The 23648-nt window shown below is 37.2% G+C and overlaps 1 protein-coding gene across 1 annotated transcript; it reads right to left on the minus strand.

Annotated features, from left to right (window-relative positions):
• Positions 1-125: 125 nt before the first annotated feature.
• LOC101232863 (interleukin-5 receptor subunit alpha) lies at positions 126-23648 on the minus strand. The gene is made up of 15 exons (XM_041717218.2): positions 23521-23648; positions 21966-22034; positions 20438-20567; positions 20170-20345; positions 19276-19415; positions 18644-18682; positions 17746-17884; positions 8969-9098; positions 8702-8877; positions 7223-7362; positions 4308-4346; positions 3206-3335; positions 1912-2008; positions 1337-1418; positions 126-537 (listed from the first exon to the last, which is right to left on the minus strand). Exons 3-15 carry the CDS (start codon positions 20563-20565, stop codon positions 445-447), a joined length of 1509 nt encoding a protein of 502 aa, XP_041573152.2. The 5' UTR covers positions 20566-20567; positions 21966-22034; positions 23521-23648; the 3' UTR covers positions 126-444.

Genomic DNA, 23648 nt, shown 5'->3' on the forward strand with positions numbered 1-23648 from the left:
GCTAGTTTCCCATGTGTACTTGAAGAGCTTTAAAGAAATTTCTAGTATGAACTGACCCATTTTTGACAGTAGAACAATGAAATTCAGGCATCAGAATTTAAAAAAAATGTATTCATCTCAATAAATTAATCATTAATCTTTTTAATATGAGACAAAAAGACAATTATTTTTCCTTAAGATTAAAATGTAACTAAAACTTGTTGAATAAAATATTATAATTTTATTTACAAAATAGAAGGTATCCAATAAGGATAATTTACCTGAATAGTTAAAATTAGCCCAAACTAAAAGCAAATACAATGGCATTTAAAACTATTGCATTTGAGGTATCATTCTCAATTGGCTGCATCACTCTTTTATGCAAGAAAAAGAAGAAAGTAAAGAAAGCTTATATATTATTCCAGACTTTCCATAGGGATATACAGTTGTCTAAGAAATGCACTTTCAGACTCCTCCATTTTTCTTTGTTATCTCACAAGGTACTGATACTATCTCTTCATTTTCAGATGATATTGACTGTATTTTGCTCTCCATCAGCTGAAAGGAAAATGAAAACTTTCATCAGTTTTATACATAATGTTAGGTTGGCCTTGACGTACGCACAATTCTGAGAGTATTTCACCTGTTTTTGCTCTGTGTGACCACCACAGTCTGTCCTGTTTCCTTACAAAATCATATTTTGAACTGTTTTCTGTGTCACCTTATTTTCTTTCCTGCATGTGTAACTTGCTAGTGGGTAAGTAGGTGAGGTGTGCACCTGGAGGGATTCAAGGGGACAGCTTGGAGGGGGGCACATGGAGGGACACAGGGCTCAGACACTGGGGTGAGGTGTGAGGAACTTTATGGTGGTTGTAGATGAAGAGAGCGAGGAGATGTGCTAATCTTACTGGCAAATTCAGCCCTGCTCGGATGGGGAGTAGCAGGAGGACTGTGATATCTAGGACCTATTTTAGACACTGCTGCTGGTGTTGATGAGGCACTGGTAGAGGCAGCTGTGCTGGTTTTGTTTCTGGCTGCCTCTCTGTGCCCTGTTGGGACATTGTCCATGTCCTTGTGTTGGGAAAGTGAGCAGCCCCTCCTGCTGCCTGGATCTAACGATGGGAGCATGAACCTCTGCACCCGTGAGACTGGAATGGGAGGAACTCCGTGCTTCTGCAAGAGCACTGCAATTGACTGTCCTTAAAAAACTCGCCTGCTGATTTTCTTTTATTTTTCTTCAGAATACAGCAAAGAGAAGAGTGACCCTCTATAATGAGTTCCTTATCGTTTACAAATTCAGCCAGTATAATCTGTATGTATTTCACACATTTAATATAAAAATAGAAAGAGAACATACCTCTGGGTTTGTATCAGCCAGTGTAAAAAAATCAGGTTTTGGTCCCGGGATCTGTGGGAATGCTGCCTTCCAACAGCCAGTCCTGGAAATCAAAACGTATTGAATATAAAATTAAAATTGAATAACTGTAATGTGAAAACACCATTGCATCCTTGAACCAGCTCTCATATTCCTCTTCACTCTTAGAAGTGACCTGAAAATATAGCTAATCTCAACACAGAATGAACATATGACAAAAATTTAATAATTTGGATGGTAATAGATTCATTTTTAATTAAAGATTTACTAGTGGTAAATTTCCTTCTTTGACAGAAAAGAAATTTTTCCTGCTATGTTACTACAAACAGTGAAAAATGGGGGTAAAATTTTAACTTTTAAAAGTTTAGAGAGACGTATCTTCTCTGAATTACTGTATATTTCTATGCAAAATGCATCATATAGGAGAATATACTTTATTTTCTGTTTCTATTTCACTTATGAGGTTTCTTTTACCTATCCTACAGAGACACCTCCACTTTATTTGTTTAAAAGCTTTAGATGTTACACACACAGAGAAAATAAGATAAATAAATTACCTTTTGCAGAAAAAAATTGTGATGATCGCCATTAAATATGTTGCAACTGCTACCCCAAGAAAAATCCATATTGAAGAAGATATAATTTCCTCACTTCCTGAAAGAGAACCATTCATAAATTAGTAGTAATAGCAGTGGTAGTAGTAGTAGTAGTAGCAATCATATGAGGAATAGATCATAGAATTGCAGAACATAGAATAGTTTGGGTTGGAAGTGACTTTTAGAGATCATCTAATTCCAGCCACTCTGCCTTAGGCAGGGATGCCTTCCACTAGAGCAGAGCCCCAGCTTAGAGCCCCAGCCTGGCTTTGAACACTTTCAGGGATGGGGCACCCACAACCTCTCTGGGCAACCTGTGCCAGTGCCTCATCACCCTCATAGTGAAGAATTTCTTCCTAAAATCTAACCTAAATCTACAGTCTTTCAGTTTAAAGCCATTTCTCCTTGAGCTATAACTACATGTCCTTGCACAAAATCTTTCTCCAGCTCTCTTGTAGCCCCTTTAGGTACTGGACAAGTGCAACAGGGTGTCTCTGGAGCCTTCTGTTTTCCAGGTAGAATAACCCAAGCTTTCTCAGACTGTGAGAGGTGCTCCAGCCCTCTGATCTTTCTTGTGACCCTCTGGACTTGCTCCAACAGGCCTTCCTGTGCTGGGGCCTCAGAGTTGGACGCAGCCCTGCAGGTCTCTGCAGTCTCACCAGAGCAAAGGGGCAGAATCTCCTCCCTGCCCCTGCTGCCCATGCTGCATTGGATGTAGCCCAGGACACGTTTGGCTCTCTGAGCTGTGTGTGCTCATTGCTGGGTCCTGTCCAGCCTCTCATCCACCAACATCCCCACATCCTTCTCAGGAAAGTTACTGTCAGTTCCTTCATCCCCTAGACTATATTGACACCAGCTGTTGCCCTGACCCAGGTGCAGCACCTTGAACTCAGTCTTGCTGAACTTCACGCTGTGTCAAACATCTGCTGCAGTGATTGACTGTGGTGAATGTCAGTCTGAAAGTTTTCACTCAGTATAAAAATGAATTCTGTCATTTATCATGTTAGCAAAAATATCTGATGGGAAGAATTAACATTGATCCTATTTGTCCACCCCCTGGAGTAAGCAGGAACTTACTACAGCTGCAAAGGTGAAATTTTTAATGCTATTTCCAGTGTTAGAATGTTGTGTGGCATGAAGCAAAACATTTGCCAATCCTTTTTACATGTGTGTGTCCATAGGTGTCTGACAATGTGTGAGGTAGACAGGACATTGCTGGGGGGAAGAGTAGCCCAGGGCATGGATTTGTTCTTACCAAATTCAATAGGTGCACTCCATTCCCCCCAGGCTGGGTTCACAAAGCAGGCACTGCCAGATGCTCTCATTCTCAAGACATACTTCTTTCTTGTATTTGATCTTAGAAATATGCTACTATTTCCCCCTTCCTAAAAAACATGCAAAAAACTGAGATGCTTTTCTTTGTTCCACTCCTGTGTTGACAATATGCATGTGCCATTTACCAGTGAAACTTTTAAGAGGTTATGAAAACATTGTTTATTAAAGAAGACTGCTGTTACAGAGAAAAAAAAATCATTATTATTATTCATATAATATAAAAATTTATATACAAATATTTATCTCAAAAATAACGTGACACTCGTAAATTTTTACATCTAGAAGCATTTCATCTTTTACACTATAAAAGTATAACCTGTGATTTATTATGATATGGTTTGATTTATTGATAACTTCCCTAAGCACATAGATAGGTAGAAAACCATCTTTAACCATCTCATTTTAGTGCTGCTGGAACGGAGAGATTTGAGGAATAAGGTGTCTGTGCACCTGCCTCAGTCTCTGCATTATGAATTTTCAGAAAAAGCATAACTTTCCAGCCAAACCTGTAAAATAAGTAGATGACAGCAATACTCAGTGTTACCAGAATTTAATGTAATACTCTCGCTCTTGGTGTCTTTTTCATAGAGGTGGATGTGCAAAAGGAGGTGCAGCATACCTGGATGACAACCTTCAACCCAAAAGGACTTTTGTGGTCTATGTTTTTCACAAACAAAACTGAATTCCTAGGAGATACTTTACCTTTTCTCTGTAGTCAGTGATGTGTAACTTCAAAGTCTGTTCCAAATATTTGAGAAGGAGAGTGGACAGTATAATGAAAAATGGGAGATATTTCAAAATACTTACAGAACAGCAATAAAATTCTTACCCTGAATGTATAATAAATTGCACATGCCATGATGATTTAGCAGTTTGATGTATTAAGTAATCCATAAATAAGGTTTCCATAAAGCATAGGACACTGAGCACATACTGATTTAAAGGTATTTGCAGACTATTTACTTTTCACAGTTGACAATGAAATGAACATGTATTGCTGATTAATAAAGAAATAGACTCACTTGTGTGGAACTGTATATGGGTTTTCTTTTAGGATTATCCTGTAAATTGAAAGAAAAAGAAAAGCAACTGACTTTATTTTTATAATTGCTTGTTTAATGTTTCAATCATAATTAATTTTTCTCTACTGTCCCATTTTTCTGCATTCTCTTTCTTATGTACTTTATGGTTTGTTCAGAAGAACTGCGATTTGTCTAACATTTAGTATCTAGTATCAAATTCATCTACAATGCCAAGCTTATACAGCAATTAATTCTGCAATGGAAAGATATTTGTTTCCCTTGTTGTCACAGTTGAGATATAAATTTTATTTCAGATTGAAACACAAAGCAAACCTGACCTACATGAAAACTATAAGTTTATTCTTACAGACACCAGGAAAAAAAAAATCTGTGAAATAAACTTTTTTTTTTTGCATCTAATGTTTTAACATTACAATAAGTGCCATTTTATGTAATTGCAAATATTATGTAAATATTTTGTTTTCTTTTGGATGAAAATATTTGCAACTAGCATGGATTCACAGATATTTTAGGTTGCCCTCCACTACATTTTTGATAGAAAAAAAGTTGCTCATTTCATTTGAATAGTCCTTAAAACTACCACATAATGCACTGCCAACACACAACAAATGACTGCAGACTATGTCCTCTCCATTAGACAACTAGATATGTATTTTTGTAATTATTTTGCAATACACCATTTTAGAATAAAACTCAATTAATCCAGACTTATTTTTTCAAATAACTGCATTTATGCTCATGTGGCATCTGTGCAGAAGGCTGTTCAACCTGGAGAAGAAAAGGCTCTGGGGAGAGCTTCCAGCACCTTCCAGCACCTAAAGGGTCCTACAGGAAGGCTTAAGAGGGATTTTTTCACAAGGATATGTATTGATAGCACATGGGGGATGGCCTTAAGATGAAGGAGGGTAGGTTTAGATTAGATATTAGGAATAAATTCTTTATGGTGCTGCTGGTGAGGCACTGGGACAGACTGTCCAGAGAAGCTGTGCATGTCCCTGGAAGTGTTCAAGGCCAGGCTGGATGGGGCTCTGAGTAACTTGGTCTAGGGAAAGATGTTCCTGCCATGGCAAGAGGATTGAATTACATGGCCTTTGAGGTCCCTTCAAACCCAAACCATTCTAAGATTTTATAAAGCAATCTGCTTCCCAGACACCTTCTAGTATCTGCAGTCAAGCTAAATTATGCACAGGGATCAATCTAGGAGAACTACCTGGCCAATGAACCAACCCCTTTTCTTCTTTATTGGTGCAGGGGTAACCTGAAAGCTTTCAGGGGTGATTACAGAACACTAGGGGGATGGTGAAGAGCAGGAAGACCAGATGGTGTCTCCTCAGGCCTTCCAGTGAGAGGGAAAGCTTGAGCAGAATTGCAGTCATCCAGCAGGTCAACACCTGGCTGATAACTGCTGTCACAGGCAGGGCTTTGCCTTCTATGACCTTGGGCTCCTTTTTGAGAAAGAGGGGCTACTGGGCAGGCATGGGATACATCTCACCAAGGAGGGTGGTTGTGTCCTTGCAAACAGGTTTGGGTGACTGGGCCTTCTACTGTGTCTAAAGGAGTGCCTTGTATGCACAGGGCTCTGTCTTGGCATAAGTAATGAACCAGTAAGAGAACTTGTGTGTAGGCATCAGAGGACAGACCAGCAGAGTTGTCAGTGACAAAGCAGTAAATTTGTCAGAAGAATTTTTTATGGATAAATCTTCCAAAGTTGTTATTATAGCTGCATCTGATAAGTGTCAAAGGAGCCTACACTGCTCAATTGCTGGAATAATTGCTGCACCTTGACATAATTAGCTCGGTGAAAACTGTTAATGATGATGAAAAAAAGCTAGAAAGTTCAGACAAGGTATGAATTGAGTATTTTTTATAAATGAGTATTACATATATTAAAAGTTATTAAAAAGTATGTATTGCTTTACTGCAATAGATTTTATTCCAATGTCAGGCAGAGTTTTCAATAATGTTTCTTTGTTACAACAGCCAAGTGATTCAGAGAGGTAATGTTGTTTCACGGCATTTAGCTGGGCTTGCAAAGACACGTCTGTGAAATAGTAAACCCAACCCAGAATAAGAAATTCCAAATTCCAGAATGCCTTCAATCAGCCGCTAAGTAGGTGGCCAAATCTGGTTGTAGCTCAGGAAGGTTTTTTTCCTTTGTAGTCTCTGTCTGCCACCCTGTGGCCTCTTGGTGCAATTCTGCCGCAGTGGTTTGCATCTTCCCCTGCAGCGGAGCCCGGCAATCTCATCCCTTCCTTGTTGCTGCCAAAAGACTTGTCAAGTCCTGTCCTTAACCACACTACCTTTCTGCTTTCTGTCACATTTATTTTCCTTTTGTTTATCATTATAAATCTTCTACTTTTGGACCATAGGTGTGATGCTTATATCTGGGTAAGCTGTTTTCATTTCATACATGGAGTTATTTAATTCATTTATATTAACTCAAAATTCTTATGTGAATACACATTTCTTTTTCCACTTTTTAAAGCCCAGCTCTGCCCTTCCACAGAGATCCAGTTTCCACTGGAAATACTCCAATCCAGGGCAACTCCAACAAGTTTTAGTGAAAGAAGTGCCTTTTCTAAGTGCTGTCACAGACAAAGCTGTGATATATTTGAATCTTGATTAACCATGCTTCTCCTCTGGGACTGTCCCAGACATCCAGTGTCTCTCCAGCAGTGTCTTACTCAAGGAGGCAGGGATTAAAAAATATAAAAATGGGGCAGTATGGCAGAGCAGGATTTGATATGGACCTGAAAAGTGCAGTCACAATGAATAGGGTGCTATGTATGGGGAAAGCTACATTGTAGAAGAGAGACTTATTTATTGTTCACTCATGTGTTTTGGTAAATGAAAATATATGAATTAATGTTAAGTGTATGTGAAGATATTCTTACCTTATACTTTATGTCAATTCCATATTTAAAACACATGTCTTTGTTAGAATGACTTATTTGGGGCCGTTGCCATTGAATTATGCAATCATTTTTAATTTCATCACAGTTGACTGTGATATTTGATGGAGGCATGAGCTTTTCTGAAATGATATAACCAAGAATTCAAATAATTAAAATCACTTGATCACTTTTTGATTTGATGAAAGAGAGTGAAATTGCAAGTAACACCTCTATCAAAGATACTTGTTTGTATCTATTTTCTTAGGACCTATTAGAAATAGTTGAAAGGCCAAAGTTTTCTAAATCATGTAAACAGGATCATAGGGGGGAAAAAAGGGAGTAAGACAGGGAACATGATATAGGAGCATAGAAAGAAACAATTCCCTCCATTTATTTTTCTAGAGGAGCAAGGTAAAATACTGTCTTTGTTTTAGGAGAATGTTTATTACTGTGGCTCAACTAGGTGCTGCTATCCCTAAAGTAAGAAATTCAAAGATTTTTTTTTGATTTAAGCCTCCTCATGATTCTTCTGTGATATGAAAGTGTTGCCTTCAATCTGTTGTGAACTATGCAGTTTATTCCCTCCTTGCAAAAGAAATAGCCATACAAATTTAAGAAAGACACTCCATTTTTAATAGTCTAGACAACTTCTTCATCCTCATTTCACAGATGTGAGCAAAAGTATGAGGACCTTTATATTTTGATCAATGCCAATGACTTGATTATTGGAACAGCAGAAGACAGTCACTCATGGCAGAAAGGGTGACAAAAGGTTGATAGAGGAAAGTTTAGCAACAGCTAGAATACTGCTTTACATCAGTCTTTAGGAACAGGCCTGACCCGTTTGTGATGGGCTACTTGGTCAAAGAACAAACTTGTTTTATCTGCCATGAGTGACATTACAGCTCAATTTCTTCTTATAGAACAAAGCCTTTTTTGTTCAATCTTTTAGCACAATAGCAGAACCATCTGTGACATTTCCAGTGAGACTTTGCTGCAGTAACAGTAACTGCACAGGATACTTTCAAGTACAGCACCGCATGCCTAAGGTATGTTGTACATGTCTTAATTCATTTACTCCAGAGCATGATGTCCTGTATATCATCCCCAATGGCAAAGAAAAGCAGAAATTAGTGCTCAGATAAATTTCTAAAAAGTCTGCTCTCTCTTCTGTTGAGAGGTGTTTGGCCATCACTGAAAGGACAGCAGGGGAAAGTACAGTTTTTTAAGTCCTGTAGACTTTGCTTGAGAAAAACCTAAAACTCATAAGAATAAGTTGCTAAAGAATATGAGACAGAAATCAGCTGTGGAGCTTTCCTGTTTAATTACCCTCTTTGTCCTTTGCTTGGGGAATAGGTTTTCTTGAGGAAGCCACAGTCTCTTACTGAGACAGGATACACAATTCCTTCTCAGGGAACTGTGTATCCAACTATTTTCATACAATAATTAAAATAAAGCTGAAATAAATTATTTACTTACCAATTTTATACAGGTCAATGTACTCATCATAGAACTGGATCAGGGAATCTTTGCTAGACCCATTCACCAGGAAGTAAGCTTTTTCAATCCCTATGCTCACATTTTGGAAGATACATCCCATATTTCTGTAATTTTCATCTTTAATGTAAAGCTCACATTCCCTCTCCTCTTCATCTCTGCATACAGAAAAGTATTTTAGTGAAACACAGGTACTGTGATGTGTTGAATGAGAAATCAGAATTCCCTGGACCAAAGAGATCTACTTACCTTGACTTCTGCCAGTAGAGAAAATACTGTGTGTCTGCTGGAGCATCCCTTCCTGCCTGCCAAGTGCAGTTCATGAAGAAGATGTTATAAATCACACAGGAGAAGTTTTCAATGGCTGACCCATTCATGCCTGCAAACACAGATGAGAAAAAATCATGTGACTTCTCCAAGCTGGAGGACCATGGCACACACTTAGGTATGTTAGATTCCAGCTGGTTATTGTTTGGTTTAGGAATTACTTATTTAATTTTGTTTGCTAACACTGGAAGATATTTGCCCTGCTAGATTCAATGAAGAATTTTTTTATGGATAAATCCTCCAAAGATGTGATTATAGCTGCAACAAAACAATTTGTGTGATAAAAGAGCTGGTGATCTTAGGAGCACTGCATAAACTTTATAGACATACATTGGATGGCTGCTATTTTAAGGTCTAAAGATTGTTTTTCTGCTATATACAAAGTTAAGGATGAATAGATGTCAGGCAAGTGGGTAAATATCTGCAAGCAGAAAATATCAAAATATGTCACAGTCATATCCCTCAACTCAAGTTACCCAATGTTGATTGTCAATGTGGTAAGTTTGCTGAGGGTGTTAGTTCATGTGTTTTCAAGGATGTAGATCAGATACAAGGGAGAAAACCATTACTGTGAGGCAGTGAGGCAATGGAACAAGTTGCCCAGATAATCTTGGATGCACCATCCTTGGAAGTATTCGAGGCTGGGTTTGTTGGGGCATTGAGCAACCAGGTGTACTGGAGCCCATCCCTGAAGGGGTTGGAACTAAATAAACTTCAAGGTCCTCTGCAACCCAAATCATTCTGTAAATACGATTCTAGGACTGAGGAACAGTCTCTCACTTCTAAAAATTCAGTACTAAACCCAGTAAAAAACAAAAATTTGTCTGGGATCTTTCTTAGCATGCAGCTGGTACTTTATTTGTAAAAACGACTTCATTCAATTTAGTTCCATATAATCGTCTGACAGCTTTTTAGATTTTGTCTCGGTCATCCAGACACCCCTCCAGTCTTGGACTTCCTAGAGACTCAGTAAATACCTCAGCAAACAAAATAATTGGAAAGAAAAAGATGGACCTACCTTTTATTTCAAAATGTCTTTACCTTGTTTATCTTTCTATTATAATCTTCAGGTTCAGAGAAGATGGAAAGACTGTATTTTAAAAAGCTGTATAACTATAAATAGGGCTGTCTCCCTTGTTGCTTGTGTTTTGGGGAACCATCGGAACCATCGGAAGTGTTGCAAAATAAATGTTCATCACTTCCCCCATGATTCATCACAAATTTTGTGATTGCCCAACTCGGGATTTCTTATAACGTGAACGAGAAGTTAGCTGGTTAAATTTCCCCTTTTGTTGCACCAGAGTATGGGGGTGCTTGGGAATCCAGAAAGTGCATAAATTTACTTTTACAGGTATTTCTCTCGAGCTCTAAACAACACTGAGGAGTACAAAGCATCTCTCCGTTCAAGCCATCTCTGGGGGATGGAAGATGGGGGTTCTCCATGGAGGGCAGCTGTGGATCCAGGGCAGCCTCAAGCCTGACCACCAGGCACATCCTTGGGGACTGGGATGGGCCATGGGTTTGAGGGTGGGCCCAGGTTGGCAGGATGGGGGAAGCTTCAGGGACTGGGCAAGGATAGCCAGGTCTGTGGGGGTTCTCAGGGAAATGACAGTGTAAACTGTAATTATTCTCTAAGCAGATGGACAAAAGGGGATTTCAAATCTTGGATATGATGTCTTCAGATAAGATATATCACTGTCAAAAAATGTGATGTGCGTTTGTCCTCAATTCATTTCTCCCGGTGCGAAAATAGCCAAACTACAAACTGCCACTAAAACAGAAAAAAATTGAGTTAGCAAACTTCCAACTACAAACAGATGCTCCAGGTCCTGCTGTTGAGCGTTTTTTACCTTCTTGGGGCACAGCCATGCATTTTCTAAAGAAGAGGGTTATTATAAACAGTATAAAACATCAAAAGCTCCTATATACCCTGAAAGGCTTTATTTCACAGAAGGCAATGTAATCTGCTTAATATGGAGATTTAAAATCCATGTAAAGTAATTTCATTTTTTCACATTGAAATTGAAGCATCACTAGAAAATATTGCATTTTTCAAACACCAAGATATGTCAATATTTTCTTCTTAAAAACATGCAGATCCTTTCTGCTTTGAGTTAAAAACTTGTAGGAAAGAGAACAGTCCATGTACTTTTCTAACACTCCCATTTCTTGGCTACTATATTTGGACAAAATCACCTGCTGCCCAACAATCTTCCAGGATGCTCCAGGAATTGACTCTATCAAAATGCTGAGGTCATTCCAATCCTATAGATTCTGTATTGGCATATGGAATGATTTAACCATATCAGCAGTAGTTCTTATGTATCAGCTATTCACAGATGTCTAGGATAGAGCTATGTCCAAGAGAGGAAGCCAAAGGTAGCTCAGTGCCGTCTTTCCTTGAAGACAAAGAGAGCTTACCTTCTAGAGACCCAGAAATGTCCAGGCTTATGAGTATTTCTGCTTCCTGGATCTGGCTGGAGTGTGAAATTGATGACTGATGTGCTAGAAGTGGGCAGTCATTTTGTGGGTTCATTATCTCATGTTGATTGTAAATATTAGTTATAATGAGTTGCTGAGGCCAGCTAACACCACGAAGTGCATATCTGACATGCCTTCTTCTCCTCAACACATGTTGTATAAAGTGAACAGGTGAAGTGAAGCAAGTCTACTCATCATATTGGAAACTTTTTGACTGCAATATTATTGTCTACGACAAAGAAAAAAAAGGAAAAAAAATTACCTCACTTCTGCTCACATGCAGTACTCAAAACATAGAGCAAGGCACAAAAAAAGAACTGATGTATTGTCACTCTCTGGTTGTGTTCATGCATTTAATCACATCTGTTAATAATTCAGTGTTAAGTGAGGAGATGAGCAACTCACTTTGAGCATCCAGAACATCAGTCATCCATAGAATCAAGAACCATGAAAGAATCAACAGAGCCTTGCCTGGTCTTTGTGGTTTCAGAGGTAAAGACCTAAGGCAATGCTGGCTCTACAAGGACCAGTTCATGGACATTCACTCTCTTCACATGCTGCGACAAAGTTTTTCTGGAGCATATCTAAGAGACAAAGGGTGGGAATGACAAGCATGTATGTATAGGTGGATATTCTACCAAAAAGCAGATTTAATAAAATGCGCAGCTCATTTTGGTGAGAATCATTATGATTACCTCTATCACATTATAGAAGTCTACAGACAAAGCAAATGAAAGCTTGGACATCAGGTCTGAGCCCATTACAGTTGTTTGGAGGAAAAAGCAGTCCTTTTTCAGAAGTTTCACTGTACTTCCAGATTAAATAAATTCCATACATAACCATGTACATATTTTTTTTTTAACACTGACTGTGCTGTATAGACAGAAGAAAGGACTTCTGATCACAAAAAATGTAAATCCCCACAGTTCATTGCGTCCTCATCTTTGGAAGAAAGCACTCAATTTTGTGGTGGTAACATACTGCATTTCATGGAGAAGGGGAGTGACAAGTACCCAAATAATAACACCAGAGCTGCAAGAAATGTCATGGAGAGTCAAATGGTACTCTGGAAACTTAAGGAAGTCAGAATTTTCCTTTGCCTGCTTTTCCATACTCCCACTATGAAGATCCCTTGAGCCTGCAGAGAAGGCAGCAGGGAAGCAGTGTGGTTTTGTGTGCTCTCTTAGATTATGTATGTCTGAAACACAGTGAGGAAGAGTGGAGTTTGAGGTTTTGATTCGGCTACTTTGTCTTCAAACTGGAATTACTGCAGCAGAACAATCCAAACACCCAGAAGGTCAGTGGTGTTTTTGCAGAAAAGGGAACTGTCCTACCCAGGGGATTTCTTTACTTGTCTATATTTAAGCAAACTCCTTACCTAAGGCTTTCAAAAATGCAAACAAATGAAATATATTTTAAGAATTCCCAAGAAAAGAGGGTTCTACTAAGGGTGCTACCAAAGGCTGTCATCTTTCAGAGACCAGACAACTTGAGTGGCCTTGATATCACTCAGGAGTGGGAAGCAAAATAAGAAGGGAAAGAGAAAGAGGAAGAGGAAGAGAAAAAAGAATAAAGGAGGAAAGAGAAACCTGGGCAGAGACACTAGGACTGTTTACCGACTTTTGCCTCTACAGGGAGTGAAGTCATTGCAGAAACAGTATCAAACCAAATGTTGCTTAAAACTCACAAAACCTTGAAGAATAATTGAATAATTTATTGCTCCAACAAAAACAGGAGTGTTCAGAAGAGCTGTCTGGTGTTTTGCTGTACTGGTGTGTTACAGCTTTTGTGTATGTCACAAAAATACAAATAGTAGAGTAGACCATTAAATATTTCCTTGCATCAAGAGCTTTCTAGCTTTTAGAACAGAACAGAGGAATAGCCATAGGACACCAGAATAAAGGACTTCTTCCTGTGTGAGCATCCAAGTACCTTAGTTAAAAGATTCTAAAGCCTGACCATTCTTCCCACTGATTTTGAGGTCTTTGCCCAGGGATGGGAAAGTGATACCTTAGTTCCACACCTACTACCACCTCCAGTATTTCATATATATATATTAGTATGCTGGTAGTGAACAAATTTTCTTAATGACTTTTCTGTCTCAGCAGCTTTCACAGTGAAAGCACTGGGGATGTAAAGGGTGCACCAATGGCCGTGATCACTCTGTGTGAAGCAAGATGGAGAGGATCCAATAGATTGTATCTGTTTAATTGTCCTTAGATTACAGTGAGTGTTGGCTTTAGTTTTCCAATTAATGCAGGTGTTTTTTATCTTTTTTCAATTATAACTTAAGTAGAAGGATCCTTCTTTGGTTCTGTTTTAAAAAGACATTAAAAATAAATTTTTATGGAAAGCTCATTTAGAAACACAGAACCATAGAAAAATTTAGTTCCAAAGATGGTGTCTTGACAGTAACCTGATCTAGTGGAATTTTATCACTGAGAAGAATTTATTTTCCATGATGAGATTTCAGCTACTTGAGATGACTTTAACCATCTTGAGACTTGATGGAATTATAGAATACCCTGAGTTGGAAATGACCCACAAAAGTAATTGAGTTCAACTCTTCACCCAGCTCAGGACAGCCCCAAGAGTCACACCATGTGCCTGAGAGCATTGTCCAAACACTTCTTGAGCTCTGTCAGGCTGGTGCTGTGACCACTTCCCTGGGGAACTGTTCCAGTGCCCAAACACCCTCTGGGTGATGAACATTTTCCTGATACCCAACATAAGCCTCTCCTGACACAGCTTCAGGCCATTCCCTTGGGTCCTGTCACTGGTCACCAAAGAGAAAAGATCAGTGCCTGCCCTTCTGCTTTCCCTCACAAGGGAGTTGTAACTGCAATGAGGTCTCTTCTCAGTCTCCTCCAGGCTGAACAGACCAAATGGCCTCAACTACTTTTCATACAGCCTCTCCTTAAGGTCCTTCATCATCTTTGTAGCCCTTCTTTGGACACTCTCTAATTGCTTTATATCTTTATTATGTTATGGCACCCAGAATTGCCCCCTGCAGTTGGGGTGAGGCTGCCCCAGTTCAGAGCAGAGCAGGACAATCCCCTCACTTGCCTGGCTGGCAATGCTGTGCCTGATGCAGCCCAGGACAAGGTTGACCCTCCTGGCTACCAGGGCAGGACTGACTCATATTCAATTTCATGCAAAAGGAAAGTCAAAGTATGTGATTAGCACCCAAATTGAGGGTTTTCTTTCATATCTCCTTATTCGTTGGAGGATTCAGGCAGTTATGCTTCTGTTTCATCCAGATGTTGTAAAAGCACACAACTAGCCTGTACCATTTACAATTTAGCAAGTGACAGGCCTCTGCTGGAGAGTTCAAATGCTCAATTTCCAATATTTCCCACTCAATACATATACATATATGTATATACATCTGCTACTTGTTAGCAATCATATATTAAGTAATTTTTTCATCTAACACAGATAGGAAGGGATGAAAAACAGGACACAACAAATAGACTTATGAGAAGATTGTATCCAGAACTTTTTAATAGTCTCCGTATGAGCAAGTGATCTTTCTTAAGAGGTTTGATCTTGGCTGGTCTTCATACAGCAGGCTTTCATGCAGATGTCAAATTTCATCCCTGATCACAATCTCAGTATGGCTGTACCTTTTTTGAGACACTGAACCAATGAAGATCCTGAATAAACCCCTTACGTTTAGTTGTTATTCTTTTGCATGTTGTTGAAAAAAGAGTAAAATAGCTTCCAAAGCAATACTGAAATATTTTTCTTCTGAAATACTGCAGTATTAATCATAATACAAACAGAAATAGTTCAAACTTAACTGTTCATAGAAAATATAACCAAATATAAGGAGTCTTTTAGAGATAAGATCTTGGAATTGTCTTTATGGCCAATGCTCTTGTCCCTGCTTCCAGGAGTGAAAGAATATAAAAAACCTCTTATTTTTTTGCCAGTAAGGTATATAAGCTTGAAAAAAATCAAGTTGCTCATTTCACTTGCATTCTTCAATATTTGCTATTTCTTCAGTGTCTTCTTGTTTTAATAGATTAATATATTCTGTCTATTAAAGGAAGAAGGTAACATTTTGTTAGTGTTTCATGCATGAGATTAGTCATGATTTAGGAATCCCCTGTCATTCAAATTTGTTATTTATTGTATAAAACCTGTAGCAAGACTCTGTCAATTAGAAGACCAAGGTAGACATGTATAGGTCTTCCCTCCATATAGCTCCCAAAGAGGAACAAAGTCTTTTCAACTGAAAAGCTGTAAAAATCGTCTTTTAAAATATAGAGAAGATAACATGATGAAGGAAGAGAAAATAAAAGTATGTATAAAGGCTTCCCAGTAATTCAGCATATTTCTACAGACAAATTTTGTCTTCCAGACTTCCCTGCAGCCAACCTAAAGACTTTGCAAATTGCAGCAAACTGCAACATGTTCTCTAGAGGGCAGTTCCTGCAGTGTCTGTCTGTTTGTTCCTTCTCATGAGTCATTCCAGCATTCCACATAAGTTTAGCACCTCTCAACATTATGCTCTATTTTCTCGCTTAGCATACCCTAGAAACGCTTACCACCTTTAGCATAATTGCCAACTACTAGCATGGCAAAACTATTTCTTTGTCCCTTCTCTCCCTGACTGCTTCTGCATTATTGTTGTGCTGAGAAACTTATGCTCAGCATTATTTTAGTGACAGCATTTGACTTATAGGGATGGCAGGGTGAAACTGCATTTTCTCCGATTCTCCAGGTAGACAGATGACAATTATTTCATCATGGAAAAGGTAAAACAGATCAGTTATTTGTGTGTGGACTTTCTCTGTCCATATCCCAAGAACAAGAAAAAGAAAGAAATTTGATTCTTACTTGTGTGCATCTTTCTGACAGTTAGGTCATGCTTTTGAGACTAAATTTTTAAATTTCAGGCAAATGGAAACAAAGCATACCTGGAAGTTCATTGGAGAGGGCTCACGGAATGGGTCTCTTGGCCGTGGTACTGTATCAGATGTGTTTTTCAAATAAGCCCTTCTACAGTGACAAAAAGGTTTGGTTAAGAAAAGACTTAGTTTGCAAACACATGAACACATACTATATAATAATGCTTATGAAGTACTATTTTATTTCTCTAAGACAAAAGTAGTATTCTTCTAATTCAAAAGTAGCTAAAAATTACACAGGCTGAATACAATATTATAATTTTGTTGTTCAGAATTTGCATGACAACAATTTATTTTATGACTTACTAAGGACTCATAGGAAGTTACTTTTTTAAGTATGTGAAAAGAAAACGTTGTCAAAACATGGAAAAAATTTCATGCACCACCCCTCTACATTGTAGGGTCTGATGGTGGGAAAGAGGTACTGATATAAGGCCTTGGCCCGGTATTGGAAAACGTTGTGTTATATTAATCAAGTGGATAAGAAAGTTGGGAATCAGAAGTATAGAGCATACTTGAGGAACATCCAGCAGATGATTCCTAATATAGCTCAGTGTCAATTTTCTCCCTTCCTTGTCTCCTTTAAAAAGAAGCCAGAAAATTTCTGTTGGGGGAAGAAGTGTTGTTTCAACTATAGATTAATTATTTTGCACAAGAAATAAGGCTTACACTGTAATGTAAAGGAAAAGTGTGAGACCTGCTGCCAGTCCTGGTATCAGAAACAGCATATATGATGAAGTAGATGTAAGTTGTGCTCCTGAAAACCAAGCAATCATCAGTGTTGGTTAGTATCACAGGACATGAATGATTCCACAGCTATGTGCAATCTGCTTTGTATCAGGGTGTGAAACACTGGATGAAGGGATGGCTTCTTTAGCTCAGCACCTCATTGCCCTGTAGCATGCAAAGGAATAGAGTAGCTGAACAGTATGTGGACTGTCCACAGGAACCTGAAACCTGAGGAACTGAGTCCTACAAAGTATTTAGATATCCAAGGTGCCAGAGAGCAACAGCAGGAAAAAGGAGATTATACAATCAGGAGCAGAGATGGAAGAAGTAAAACAGCTGGCAACAGACCTCAAAAAGATCTGCTTCATTCACTACCCCTGTGCAAGAAGCACTGTCTCCCAGGAATGATTGGAGAACCCCCTAATAGTAAGAGATATGGCAATTCTTCGACTTCCTTTGTCCTAAGAAATTAATGTGCAATTATCAATGTGGTTCCATCTTTAAGCATGAAGTAAAAAATGAGGCAGATAGGTAATAACTGAACAAGGTCAAGGAAGGGATTTTTATTCTCACCAAACTCCACAGGTGTACTCCACTCTCCCCAGTTTGGGCTTACTAAACAAATGCCTGCATCTGTTGCTCTGACTTTGATGCTGTACCTTTTTTCTGAGATGAAGCTTTCATATAGGTAGGAGTTACTTGGAATGGTGTCCTAAATGCAAAGTAAGTAGAATGAGAATTTTTGCATTATTTTTATATAATTATGATAAAATTTTATATTTTACATGGATATAATCTTTCTGTGAAGAGAACAGAGTGAAATAATTAGAAAACTATCATTTAATAAGTTAGATTGTTTAATCTTAGTTCCTTTTGTTTGAACATTTTTATTATTGGGCAATATGATGAAATGAAGATGAAATTTGCTGGATGCTTCCCTGTCTCCATAGACTCTGCCAAGCAAAGGGACTTAAAGGAAAAAAATTCTTTAAAGATCTGGCACTTTGTTACAGAGGATATTTCAAAACTGAAGTAGAGTTCAATAGCCAGACTATATAATTTTTTTTCTTCCATCTTTATATTGGCCTAATCTTTGAGGTAATATTTTATGGCCTCTTACATCTCAATCCTTTCCAGAGAGTATTAAAAAAAAAAAATATTCCCCACATTTTTTTTGTGTTACACAGAATCATGATCCATATTTTTACATATATATGAATCTGTTAGGATGTAAAAAAGAATGCAAAATGGAAGATTTTGTGAAGTAATATCTAAGTTCACACGTGCAGGTGTTTTTGTACCGAATTTTATAAAAAACAGTTTAAAACTTCAGATTTAGAAAATTTATGAATAATGAGCATGTGCAGTACATTCAAACAGGTAGTGTGAAACCAAACCAATTTGGTTGGAAGATGCTCTGATACAGAAGAAATTTCAATATAGCATAAATTTTCGATTAATACACACTTACTCTTTTAGATGCGTTTTTGGTGTTTTTCTCAGCATCAGCCTAGCAACAAGAGAAAAGTTTAATTTTTAGGATTATTCTTTTGTTACTGTGCAATAAAAGGTCTCTCATGGATGTTTGATTTTCAAAAAGAAAAAAGTGTATGTAATATTTTAAATGCCTTCTTTTAAAGACTGTGAAATTTAAGCTGTTCTTCCACTAAGTGGTTTTTCCTCTCCACTGATACTCTGAAATATTGCACCTTTTAAATTTGATTGCAGAATTGAGCATCAAAGCACTAAACAAAAGAAAAAAGTCCTAGGCTGACAAAATGTTTACATTTTTATTGTTAAAACAAAGTATCTAAAATTCACAAATCAACTCAGACATTTTTTCCATTGTTTTTTTTGTCTGTTTAACTTTTGCATTCTTAAATATTTAAGTTAGCTAAGTTATGTCTCCTTTTTTTTTCAATTTTTCACTGTTGGAGCAACAATAATCTCACAAATATTTTGAACTTTATTTTTGAAGGATGCAATATTACATTCCATATTCATTCAAGCTTTCAAAAGGAGGGGATGAGAACAGGGTTGTATGGTGTTATGTGTGGAAATAGAGAAAAACAAAATGCTGTTAAATCTCATAATTATTCTTACCTTGTTTTCTATGAAAATGTCATATTTGAAACAACTGCTTCTTTTTACATGACTTGTGTGAGGTGGTTGCCACGAAATTCTACATCTGTGAGAAGCTTCTGTACAGTTCACTGTGATATTTAATGGAGGGGTGAGTTTTTCTACAATAATATAATCAAAAATACTATTGATTAGTAATAGCTCTCTTCATTCTGCTATTTTAAAACTATAGGTGGATGTTCAGGCAACTGATCTAAAAAGATGTAATGCAACTTTAGCAGAATTTCTATATTGTCCCCATATTCTGAAGCAGGAACCCCCTGATTTGACATTTCAGTTGAGGAGCCTGGAGGACCAGGTGCAACAGTAAGGAAAACTAAAAACACAAGCCATTTATTACATTTTATTGAATTCAGCTTGTGATTTCTGCAGGTTTGGTTTTATTTCTTGGGTTAAAGGTTTTTTTTTTTTTTTTTAATACTATATTCAAATTAAACAGATTTTTTAAATTAACATTCTTCCATTAAAAAAGGGGAGTTTTGGCTCACAGCATTAAGGCATTAAGGTAACTAGTTCTTTTCATTATGTGGATGAACAGCATTACAAGATAATAAGACCAAGATCTAGACAGTTCCACTTAGGAATCCTTAGCTAGTTAGTTCTAAAAAATGACACCTTTCTCTCAAAGAATAAATATTTGACTGAAATGTTCAAAATTTTCTGACCTATGATTCCAGATTGTTTCTGTATTCATTAGTTTTTGTCCATTCTTATACTTCAGGGCTGAGAAAAAGTGAAAAAACTCCAAATCTATTATGGGAAGAAATATTTTTTTTAATGTTTTCTTTTTCCCAGGGATGAATTTTTAATTCTTTTAACATATAGCTGGAATTTAAATCAACAAAAAATGCTTACCAATTTGGTATAGAAGTATCTTCTTCTCATATGACTGAATGCTTTGTCCACTTCTGGACCCATTTACCAGGAAATATGCATTGCTATTTTCTATTGTCACATTTTGAAATCGACATCCTATGTGTCTTCCACAGGTATCTTTGATGTAATTTTGGCATTCTGTGACATCTTCTTTCCTTTACATGAAATATTGTATCAATAAAATATTGACAATGTCATATGTTCAACCACAAATCACAATTCCAGATATTCAAGCAGACCGACTTACTTTCGGGGTCTCCAGTAGAGGAAATACTGGGTGTCTTCTGTAGCAGTCTTGCCCACATGCCAGGTGCAGTTCATGAAGGAAACATTAAAAATGACACAGGCAAAATGTTCAATGGCTGTCCCATTCATGCCTGCAAACACAGAAAGAATATCCCATGTCCACTCTGCAGAAAGACTGAATAACTGCTCCAATAACACAGATCTTTGCAGGCTCGTTTAGCAATTTTTTTAGCTATCGCTTGGCAAATATGACTGTACATAGTTTTGGTCTTGTAGTTTCGTCCTTACTTGAAGATGGCAATGATTTTATTTCTGTTGAGCCATGGATTATCTATCATGGTTCCCGAAGACATAGATGTGACTGGGATTTAACTGAGTCTTTAATCAATACAAGCATAGGGATTTAATGGAAGTTAATAACAGAGACAGTCACTGTGGTGTTCGTTGTTTAGACCCGTTGCTTAGCTGGGGCCCAGTCTACAGTGGAATGTAAATTCTCCAACCATGAGCACTGCGGCAAAGTTCTCTCTGCTGTGCTTGTATGAAGTGCTCTGACCCTTAGTTACAAAGCACTAATAATTTAAATAAGATGTTCACCACTTTCTTCTGTGTGACAGCTGGCTGTTTACAATCTAACCCTGAGACTGTTTCCTGTAGCCAATCCCTGCAGAAGTGATGCATTTTTGAAGAGAGAATGATGTATTTTTCTAGTGTCTTTTTGCTTAACCACTCCTATTTGATATGCTCCATATTTGTCATTTGCATATGTTTATTCCCATAAAAAATGGTAGGACCATATTCTTATTAGTCTTTTCTGTGACTTGTGATGCAAAACTAATTTAGTTTCTCTATATTGTACTCATCCTTCTAAACTGCCTCCTGTATTATTTGACGATAATAATAAAATACCTATGCAAGTATGTTAATATCTTCTGAAGCATCCTTTGTTTCAGACACAAATAACTTATTTTCACATATTTTACTCTCTTTAGATATATTTGAAAGTTTGACATTATTTTCATGAAAGAGGTAAGATACTTAACTGAGATGTGACAATTATGATTGCATGCAACTGCATAACAATCCACTATTTCAAGTACATATAGTGCTTTTATTTTTTTTCATTTGCTTGTTTATGTCTATTTTGTCAACTTAGATTATCTCCGTCTCTTGGCAGACATCTGAAACAATGTAGACACCTTATCTTAAGAAAAATATCAGAGATAAGAAAATTTGGCTCTGCAACCATTTGTGGTTACCAATATTGCTAGCAGGGAAGGACAGGATCTCCCCTTTGGGTCTTGAGCCCAAAAGAATTTTTACTTTTATTCAGTCATTCTTCAATTAAAAAATGCATAAACTGTTGCATCCTAGACATAATTGACCAGATACTTTGTAAAATATGTTAAATAACAAATTTGATATTGGAAATAAAAAATATCTAAAAATTTTTTAAAGTAATTAAATTACTTTAACCTTTCAATCTAACTCTGAAGATGCTGTTAGGTATGTGGTGGAGTTTGTCTTACCTTAACCTCCTGAAAAGCTGTATAGATGCTCACAGGGGAACCAGTAATTCTATACTGCCTTAACACTGCCTGGAAAAAAACCAGCTACTTTAGACCATTGTATTAAATCTAGTTTGGGACAAGATGAATGAAGGCTTCACTATATTTACTTTTTGCAATGCACCAAAAATATAGCCCAGAGGAATCTCTCTAATTCTGAGCTATCCACATTTGTCAGCTAAATCGAAGAGGATTCATTCCTTTTCTTTCTTACATCATCTGGAATTCACATGTAATTACTAAACAAAAATACTGCCACTATTATTTTCTCAACTGAAAATTTATTATTGAAAATGTCTTTTACTCCTCATTCTTATACCTGTGCAAGTATCATGTGCTGCTTCTCCTTAGAAAAACAGTTGCAGCAGCAGAACAGTCCTATATTCCCCAGAGATGTTTCAAACTTCCTTCCATATCTCAAATAGGCCCTGTGCAGATTATTGACCAAAATCTTTGGGAAAATGAAAGCATTTTTGTGTGAAGTAATTTCTATGAAAATTGGCTACTGCTACTCTCTGTTCTACAGAACAAGGTATTTCTCAGAGAAGCCTGAACCCAGCACACTTCCACAGGGGATATTCATGTCAGGAATTCAAAATTTGAAATGCTACTGCAGTTGATTAGAGACGTAATTAGATGAAAATAAAAACTGTCCAATAATCTGTTGATGAGTAACACATAGCCATATATTTTATCATATTTTGATCCCTCTATGATTTTTATAGCAAATGAAAAGAAAGGTTTGTAAGTGAAAAATACCCCAAAACTTATACTTTGTTTTTTTATATGACCATATTTTGTTAAGGGAAAGTCTGTGTTGAGTAATAATACATTAAAGTAGACCCCTGAGATTCATTTCTCAGCTTTGCTCCTGAAAGATTTTGAAAGACATCATTGTCAGCTGGAAAGTATGGAATGGAATTACTGCTTCCATGTTGGATGTGCTATGAGGCTAAGACTATGACTGCATTCCTGCAGCATTTTCAGGGAATTGGGTGTATGAAATCTTCTAAAGTATTAAAATTGTTAAAGAGAAAGGACACTGACATACTTCCATTCTACTCATGCCTAAATGCAGTACTCTTAAAGAAGTTCACTCCATTTAGTGATTTTACTCTATGGATGCAAAGACCTAAAATCCAAACATTTCCAATTTGACTGTGTTTTCAAGAGAAAGTAACACAGGGTCTCAAATTCTGTAATTCAGGTTTAATTTTACAAACAAAATACTGCTATGTGGATGTGACCAGTAATACTGGAAACTACGAATTTTAAAATACAATTATACAATTATTTTCAGATTGTGAAAAAAATATGCCATCAAAATGCTGTCTGAGACATTCATCAGAGGAAAGTAGGCATTAGCTATCAGGTAGTATTATCCAACACTCACAGTTATTTTAACATTAAAACTATAAGAAATTACAAAACTCAGTATTTCTTTGCCTAGCTTCTTAGAAGTAAAAGAGAAATAGAAAAGAAAATAGAAAAGAAAAACACACAATATCAAACCTACCTTGTCCTTGAAAGCCTGTTTCCCTGTGGTGCTTACAGTAATGGAGAACAAAATGGATAGAAACTATGACTTTGCCTTGGTGTATTTTTGCATGCTTTGACAATGTGATTTCATTGCCTCATTTCCCT

The sequence above is a fragment of the Taeniopygia guttata genome, chromosome 1 (assembly GCF_048771995.1).
Source record: "Taeniopygia guttata chromosome 1, bTaeGut7.mat, whole genome shotgun sequence".
Taxonomy (NCBI): domain Eukaryota; kingdom Metazoa; phylum Chordata; class Aves; order Passeriformes; family Estrildidae; genus Taeniopygia; species Taeniopygia guttata.